We start from the raw sequence: 9,435 nt of genomic DNA, 5'->3' as shown, positions 1-9,435 counted from the left end.
TATATATATATATATATATATATATATATATATATATATATATATATATATATATAACAGGCTAATTGGGAACAGGTGGGTGCCATGATTGGGTATAAAAGCAGCGTCCATGAAATGCTCAGTCATTCACAAAAAAGGATGGGGCGAGGGTCACCACTTTGTGAACAAATGCATGAACAAATCGTCCAACAGTTGAAGAACAACATTTCTCAACGAGTTATTGCAAGGAATTTAGGGAAATCACCATCTACGGTCCGTAATATCATCAAAAGGTTCAGAGAATCTGGAGAAATCCCTGCACGTAAGCGATGATATTACGGATTTTCAATCCCTCAGGCGGCACTGCATCAAAAAGTGACATCAGTGTGTAAAGGATATCACCACATGGGTTTCAGGAAACACTTCAGAAAACCACTGTCAGTAACTACAGTTGGTCGCTCTACTATGCAAAGCGAAAGCCATTTATCAACAACACCCAGAAACGCAGCCGGCTTCGCTGGGCCCGAGCTCATCTAAGATGGACTGATGCAAAGTGGAAAAGTGTTCTTTTTTGCAATGTTTTGCTGCCATTAAATTTTAAGTTAATGATTATTTGCAACAACAAAAAAAAGGTTTCTCAGTTCTAACAATAAATATCCTGTATTTGCAGTCTATTCAATTGAATATAAGTTGAAAAGGATTTGCAAATCATTGTATTCTATTTTTATTTTTACTTCACTGTTGATATATATATATATATATATATATATATATAATTCATATTGTTGTTAAAGTGTAATGTAGATGACAACAGCCCAACATGCACTTATCTGTCCACCAATCAGAGACCAGATATCCTACCTGTACTGGCCTATGAGAGGCAACAATGTGCCACAAAAGAAAAAGGAGAAGCTATTATTACCTTTGTGTGTGAACGCTCGATGCTGACCCACAACAACAAGAGTGACCCACTTGTCATTCGATTTTCCTCAGTGTAGAAAATGGGTAGTAATGTAAAATCTTGCCCGGTAGATGGTTGGTCACGATGTCACTGAAACACTGCCCAAGCTTGCATGCCAAGGGTTGCTCACCCCAGCTGGGTAATCCTAAGGACTTTTTGACCGCTTTCCATTCATCAATTTAACTTTGAGTTTGATTTCGAAAGTATAACAATAATTTCACTTAAATAACAAAGTGTAAAAAAAAATGTTGTAATGGTGGGTTTCAAAATGGTATTCTGCTTAGGGCCCTAATTTAGCCTGCATTTCAATACAGTATAATTATCACTATGTAAATATCAATGATTGTTAAACCAACTATATCAATCATGCAATGATTGAACTGATTTAGATGTATTGGTTGCGGTAGCTTTCAGATTTTTTATTATTATCATGTATCTATTATTTAGTTAGAATTTTTGTATAATTTATGTATTAATTGTTTTTTAATTAAAATATTTCAAACATAGATATTTAATACAGTAAGAAAATACAGACAAACAGTGTCCTGTGTGTAAACAACTACTGTACTACAGTATATAGATCCACAAAATATATATATATATTTTTTATATTGATATTGTTAAACTACAGTTATGTTTATTATTATAGTTGAGTTTGTAGAGGTGCTAAAATTAATTGGAAACAATGCAAATTGAAAAGAATAATATAATAATTGAATAAACTTACAGTTAAATTAATACTTAACGAACGGTGTAAAAACCAGAATCATTATCTTTGTAAAATACAATGATTTTATATATGCTACAAATATATACTCAATGAGGCATCTAAACTATACATTTTAAGGGTTCATCTTGTTAATAACGGAGTTTAATAAATCATTGGGATTATAGCAACATAATAATTTGATTAAAAAAACAGATTAATCAATTTTTAAAAAAGGTGTCAAACGACATAATTTGAGGGTGTTTTTACTTTTATCGTGTGGAGGCTTCCGAATAAAAACAATACAACAACATACTAATACAAACAAATACACAGCAGCAAAATGTTCACACTTCAAATAGAAAAATCTGCCAGACATGTAGTACTAAACACTGACCTGTAGATAGCAGCAGTCTGCTGGAAGACATCCGGTTTGCTGGAAACACAAATGAAGAAGAAGAAGCTGCTGAGCGCATGCGCATTCATAGCAATTTTTTGTATTTCTTTTACAGCTAGTGCGGCTATAAACAGGTAAACATTCACATATTCATTAATGTCCATAACAGAATTGAAACCAGGCAAACTGGTTTCGTATTCTTGCTTTGTGAACGCTGCTTTTAGTCAGAGTTAATTACTTTACTAGGAGACGCTTTACGTCATTAACGTAAGCAAAAACTTGCGACTGCTGTCACTATTGACGTACGCTACAGTGTTCATACACTATCCATCCATTTCTACCGCTTATGGGTTAAAATATGGGTGCTCCATGGCGTCATTTTCTCACTGTAGTTTGAATAGGGTCAACTAAACCGGCCAACGACCGTCGGCAATGTATTTGCGTAATTTATGACAAACAATTGACAGCTGATGCATTCTTGCTAACAACACGTGTAGTTCAGCAGACCCTTGTTGCTAGGCAGAATTTGCTTTTTTGGCCAATGAAAAAAAGGCTTGTCAGTCTCACCCGCTTCAGCAGGGGTCCCCAACCACCGGACCGGGGACAGCTACCGGTCCGTGACGCGTTTGCTACCAGGCTGCACAGAAACATTAATTGTTTGAATGCTCCAAAGCATTCACACATACGGTTTTCTACACCAAAATGCATCTATTTATTGTTTTTATTCAACAGCTTCTTCTTCTCCTTATTTTGGCGCGCTCTACCTTCCACATTTTTCATCCGATTCAAACCGTTCCAACTTCAAACTGTTCGGGAATCGCGGGCTTTCCCTTAACAAATTCCAAAAATTCCTAGATTTGCCAGAATTCCAGGTTTTCTGGGACATTTTTTGCCATTCAAAATGAATTGGTCATTTTTTAAACTTCCACCATTTCCACATTTGTCAACCAATTCAAACCATCCTACCTTCAACACATTCCACCATCCTGTAAATTCAAACTATCATTTTTTCCAAGTTCAAAAAAATTCCAGGATTTTCCAGAATTCCTGGTTTTCTAAAGCCCTATTTCCACCCATTTTTCTGGCGACTACTCCTCTCACGTTTTTCAACCCACTTCCACCGTCAAAACATTCCTCTTAATTAGGACAAAAAACAAAGTTGTTTTTTGAACTTGAAAACTTCCCGAAATTCCAGGAATTCCGTATTACCATTTCTCAGTTCAATATGTTCAAGTGAAGTGAAGTAAATTATATTTATATAGAGCTTTTCTCTAGTGACTCAAAGCGTTTTACATTGTGAAACCCAATATCTAAGTTACATTTAAACCAGTGTGGGTGGCACTGGGAGCAGGTGGGTAAAGTGTCTTGCCCAAGGACACAACGGCAGTGACTAGGATGGCGGAAGCGGGGATCAGACCTGGAACCCTCAAGTTGCTGGCACGGCCGCTCTATCAACCGAGCTATACCGCCCACTACCATGTTACTACTTCAACATTTCTCGACCAATTTGAAAAATTCCAACACCAACCATTTCAACTTTTTCAGAACATTCAAGTTTTTTACCGTTTAAAAAAAATTCTCGCTTTTCCCGAAATTCCCACATTTTTGGAAAAATTGTATTTAAATCAATGGGACATTCTTCAAAGTTCCACAATTTCCACAATTGTCATCTGATTCAAACTGTTCCAACTTCAAAATATTTCAGTTCAACTTTAGCATTGGAGCATTCACATCAATTCCTTCAGGAATGTCCTCATCAAGTTAATTTATAAACTACTGCATTTTCTCCGACATAACTTCCGCCTGACCCACTAAACACACCAATAAGCTTGTTAATAGATGTACATTAATGGACATATAACAATTTTAACGTGCCAGACTGTAGCCAAAGGCACATTTTTCATTGTCAATTTTTTTGCTCTTTTTATCTGCCACACGTAGAAAGCCGGTCCAGGAAAATAATGCATACATTAAACCGGTCCCTGGTGGAAATAAGGTTGGGAAACCCTGCACTACAATGATGAGGACCCAAGTCTATTACTTTGTAATAAGTGTGTAAATCGGGGGTCAGCAACCCGCGGCTCTTTAGGATTGAAAATGGAAAAAGATGGGGGAATTTTTGTTTTGTTTGTTTTAGTATGTTTTTTGTTTGAGGACAAACATGACACAAATTGTTAGAAATCCCACTGTTTAATATGTTTGTGTGTATGCTTCACTGATGAGAGTATTTGGTGAACTGAACATCGTTTTGTCCTACTAATTCCGGCGGTTTTTGAACTCACCATAGTGTGGACTGTGACACAACAGTTTGTTTACATGTAAAATCTTCCACTCCTTCTTTGTCTCATACTGTGCGTGAATGCACAAAAGTGCGCTTTGTTGATGTTATTAACTTGTTGGAGTGCTAATCAGGCATATTTGGTCAGTGCATAACTGCAAGCTGTTCAATGCTAATATGCTATTTAGGCTAGCTGTATGTACATATTACATCATTATCCCTCATTTGTAGGTATATTTGAGCTCATTTAATATCCTTTACTTTTATCCTCTTTGGTATATAATTTAGTTTTGCATGTCTCATGACACATTATCTGTATGTAATATAGGCTGTATTTCAGATAGTTGTTTGTGTGCCATGTTGTTCCAGACCACAGCAAACTTTACCTAGCTTGCCAACGACTGTAATAAATGCTGTTTCCTTTAACTTGGACATACACATCCATACATTTGGCCTTTAAAAGCCCGTAATTTCCAGGAGTTATCTCACCCTCTGAGTAGCCTCTGATTTACTAATGGTTTCTAATGTTGTAAAAATATGTAGAATAAATATTACATTTCAACATTTCTGTCAACGAAGGTTTGCTTCAGCCTGCGACACATAGTCATTTTGATAGTAGGCTATTATAGCTAATATAGACACTTAGGCCATGTGTTGCCTTCATTACAAGACTTATGTACGGCTTTTCATTTTTTGCGGCTCCAGACAGATTATTTGTTTTGTAGTTTTGGTCCAATATGGCTCTTTCAATGTTTTGGGTTGACGACCCCTAGTGTAGTTGAATCATTGCCCTTTATTGAATACCGTATTTTTCGGACTATAAGTCGCAGTTTTTTTCATAGTTTGGCCGGGCTCCAGTGCGATTTATGTATGTTTTTTTCCTTCTTTATTATGCATTTTCGGCGGGTGCGACTTATACTCCGGTGCGACTTATACTCCGAAAAATAAGGTATATACAATAAGCATTTTAAGGAAAGTGACACATCTGTAGTGATTATGTAGAAGCAGATGAGCTTCTATACTTGTAAAAGCTTGTGTTACAACACAAAAGCCCATTCAAATGACCATTAATAGTATACAGGCTTGTTAGTGTAGGTAAAATACCATAGTAAAATACTCTGATTCCCATGTATACTTTCCATTTCGAAAAAAGAAACATGTGCACTTAGTGTGTTGAAAAATTACTGTGTAGGCACTCTATCATGATTGTATTTATTACGTTTATATTTGTTTGAAAGAACAATACTGCATCATTAGGGTTTAGATTAAGTTACGTGCTGTGTTTAAGACCGCCATTAAGATCATTGCCATACAATGTAATCAATAGACTGAAAGGATGATGAAGGAGAGGAGTTATTCAGAACTATAAACACCATGTTATGCTTTTTGCAAGACTTTTTTTTTTTAATATTTTGCTATGTTTAATTCCATGTGGATGTTTTCTGACAGGAAATGTCATCATTGTGTGGCACCAACAATGATGACCACGTTGAAGGTCGAGGCTCGGCAAAAGAAGAGGTAAACATCATCACTTGACAGTTAAAGAGTGGAAACATGTTTTGCTTTAAATGCTGTAAAATAAATGAGAGCACATATTAAAACATATCCAACAAAGAATAAGTGCAAAATACCTTTAGTCTGACCTAAAACTTTTGTGACTTCAAAAAAAATCAATGCTCCTTGAACTAAGACATGGGTTACATGTGGCCATTACACTGCAAATTCATCGTTATTGGCGAGCGTTTGCTTGGAATAATGCCTTGTAAATTTAAAATAGTCAGTTGCATATTAGCAAACAATAAACAAGTTGTTTTGTTTTAATCACCGCTGTAATCGAATCCAAGATGATAATGTTTATTAGTACAGCTCTATAATCACGCACAAGCACACAAAGGCGCAATGTGGACTTGTTATGTCATTAACACAATTGTTCAGTTAATAATGGTCACAGCCACTCTATAAAAAAGATAGTCCTCGACATGACTTAGTATGCTTCAGGTCGAGTATACTCTTAGTGTCACATGCATTGTTGGAGTAATATATAGCAAGCCCTTTACAATTACATAATTAATGCTTGTCTTGGTAAAGCTGTACACAATGAAATTCCTTGGTCGATGTAATGAATCCCCACTAATAATTCACTAAAATGTCGCAATTGTGTATGGACTGTTAAGTTTCACCACTTCTGCACCATTTCACTGAACTGAAAGTTACTATTCAAAAACTGTTAAAGCAAAGCAATAATCATTTATTGTACAATGTTCTGACTGTTGTAGGACAAGGAGCATCCCCGTGTACTCATTCCCGAACTCTGTCGGCTCTTCTACCAGCTGGGATGGGTGACGGGGACAGGAGGAGGGATCAGCTTGAGAAGAGGGTTCGTATTTTCTGTGTTTTTTTTTTTGTTCACGTACAGTTAAATAGTGTATCAAACATCCATCCATCCATCTTCTTCCGCTTATCCGAGGTCGGGTCGCGGGGGCAGCAGCCAAAGCAGGGAAGCCCAGACTTCCCTCTTCCCAGCCACTTCGTCCAGCTCTTCCTGTGGGACCCCGAGGTGTTCCCAGGCCAGCCGGGAGACATAGTCTTCCCAACGTGTCCTGGGTCTTCCCCGCGGCCTCCTACCGGTCGGACGTGCCCTAAACACCTCCCTAGGGAGGCGCTCGGGTGGCATCCTGACCAGATGCCCGAACCACCTCATCTGGCTCCTCTCGATGTGGAGGAGCAGAGGCTTTACTTTGAGCTCCCCCCGGATGGCAGAGCTTCTCACCCTATCTCTAAGGGAGAGCCCCGCCACCCGGCGGAGGAAACTCATTTCGGCCGCTTGTACCCGTGATCTTGTCCTTTCGGTCATAACCCAAAGCTCATGACCATAGGTGAGGATGGGAACGTAGATCGAGCGGTAAATTGAGAGCTTTGCCTTCCGGCTCAGCTCCTTCTTCACCACAACGGATCGATACAGCGTCCGCATTACTGAAGACGCCGCACCGATCCGCCTGTCGATCTCACGATCCACTCTTCCCTCACTCGTGAACAAGACTTCGAGGTACTTGAACTCCTCCACTGGGGCAGGGTCTCCTCCCCAACCCAGAGATAGCACTCCACCATTTTCCGGGCGGGAACCATGGACTCGGACTTGGAGGTGCTGATTCTCATCCCAGTCGCTTCACACTCGGCTGCGAACCGATCCAGCGAGAGCTGAAGATCCTGGCCAGATGAAGCCATCAGGACCACATCATCTGCAAAAAGCAGAGACCTAATCCTGCAGCCACCAAACCGGATCCCCTCAATGCCTTGACTGCGCCTAGAAATTCTGTCCATAAAAGTTATGAACAGAATCGGTGACAAAGGGCACTATGTACAAATTTTTATTATTATTTATTTCGACAAACTATGCAAAAAAAAATGGATGGAATCGACGGAACCTAGCCTCAATGTGAATAATTTTTCTGCAGGTGATCATTGTGGTTTCTCTACTGTGTGACCTCAGTAATGATCATCTCATCCTTTTATGTATTTTGACAAAGGTGCACAGCATAAACTTCTTCCCAGCTTAACTTTGAGGGAGTGGGAAAAGACATGCAACATGGATCAGTATTAGTTTTTGTCTGTTCATCTGTACAGGTAATACCAGTGCTTCTCAACATTTTTTCACCAAGTACTACCTCAGAAAAAACTTGGCTCTCCAAGTACCAGTATAATGGCCAACATTAATATACACTAGCTCGGTAGGCATAAGTATTCATTAAAAACAAAGCGGAGGTTTTATTTAAAGGGGAACATTATCACCAGACCTATGTAAGCGTCAATACATACCTTGATGTTGCAGAAAAAAGACCATATATTTTTTTAACCGATTTCCGAACTCTAAATGGGTGAATTTTGGCGAAATAAACGCCTTTCTATTATTCGCTCTCGGAGCGATGACGTCACGTTGTGACGTCACATCGGGAAGCAATCCGCCATTTTCTCACTTTCGTCGGTGTGTTGTCGGAGGGTGTAACAACACGAACAGGGACGGATTCAAGTTGCACCAGTGGCCCAAAGATGCGAAAGTGGCAAGAAATTGGACGAAATTTGTTCAAAATACGAGGGTTTGGGGAAAGCCGACGAAATGGTCAGTCGTTTGTTCCGCACACTTTACCGACGAAAGCTATGCTACGACAGAGATGGCAAGAATGTGTGGATATCCTGCGACACTCAAAGCAGATGCTGACATCAACTCCAAAGCTGGACAGATCAGTTTTCAGGAAAAGAGAGTGGATGAGGGTATGTCTACAGAATATATTAATTGATGAAAACTTTATTCATTACTCGCGGTTTTACGTAAATTATTATACATAAACTGTGTCTACCAATAATTTAGCTTAAAAACATTTATTTTTTTCAATCATTCGAGTACATTTGTGTAGTCTTGTGTAATGCAGTATCTTGTGTCTATTTAGGTATGGTTAACCTGAGTGCTGAAATCGTGGAAAAATATATGTTCTTAGCGCGCCTGAAATGGGCTGTCTGCACTCTCAAAGTGCATGTTGTTGCCAAACGTACTTCATATGCTGTAAACCTAGTTCATAGTTGTTAGTTTCCTTTAATGCCAAACAAACACATACCAATCGTTGGTTAGAAGGTGATCGCCGAATTCGTCCTCGCTTTCTCCCGTGTCGCTGGCTGTCGTGTCGTTTTCGTCGGTTTCGCTTGCATACGGTTCAAACCGATATGGCTCAATAGCTTCAGTTTCTTCTTCAATTTCGTTTTCGCTACCTGCCTCCACACTACAACCATCCGTTTCAATACATGCGTAATCTGTTGAATCGCTTAAGCCGCTGAAATCCGAGTCTGAATCCGAGCTAATGTCGCTATATCTTGCTGTTCTATCCGCCATGTTTGTTTGTATTGGCATCCCTGTGTGACGTCACAGGAAAATGGACGGGTGTATATAACGATGGTTAAAATCAGGCACTTTGAAGCTTTTTTTTAGGGATATTGCGTGATAGGTAAAATTAAAAAAAAAAACTTCGAAAAATAAAATAAGCCACTGGGAACTGATTTTTAATGGTTTTAACCCTTCTGAAATTGTGATAATGTTCCCCTTTAACAAGTGTATTTAATATTGT

General features: G+C 38.8%; 1 protein-coding gene across 3 annotated transcripts in view; it reads left to right on the top strand.

Annotated features, from left to right (window-relative positions):
* Positions 1-2,106: 2,106 nt before the first annotated feature.
* Positions 2,107-9,435, top strand: part of apip (APAF1 interacting protein) — a 41,533-nt gene continuing 34,204 nt past the window's right edge. For all 3 annotated transcript variants that reach the window (XM_061974812.2, XM_061974811.2, XM_061974810.2), the window contains exons 1-3: positions 2,107-2,177; positions 5,771-5,839; positions 6,598-6,698. In XM_061974812.2, coding sequence (XP_061830796.1) covers positions 5,774-5,839; positions 6,598-6,698 — 167 coding nt within the window. In that variant the 5' untranslated portion in view covers positions 2,107-2,177; positions 5,771-5,773. The remainder of the gene's footprint in view (positions 2,178-5,770; positions 5,840-6,597; positions 6,699-9,435) is intronic.

This window comes from Nerophis lumbriciformis, linkage group LG15 (genome assembly GCF_033978685.3).
Source record: "Nerophis lumbriciformis linkage group LG15, RoL_Nlum_v2.1, whole genome shotgun sequence".
NCBI classification, from domain to species: domain Eukaryota; kingdom Metazoa; phylum Chordata; class Actinopteri; order Syngnathiformes; family Syngnathidae; genus Nerophis; species Nerophis lumbriciformis.
The sequence above is the reverse complement of the archived record's forward strand: the minus strand, read 5'-3'. Positions and strand labels throughout refer to the sequence as shown.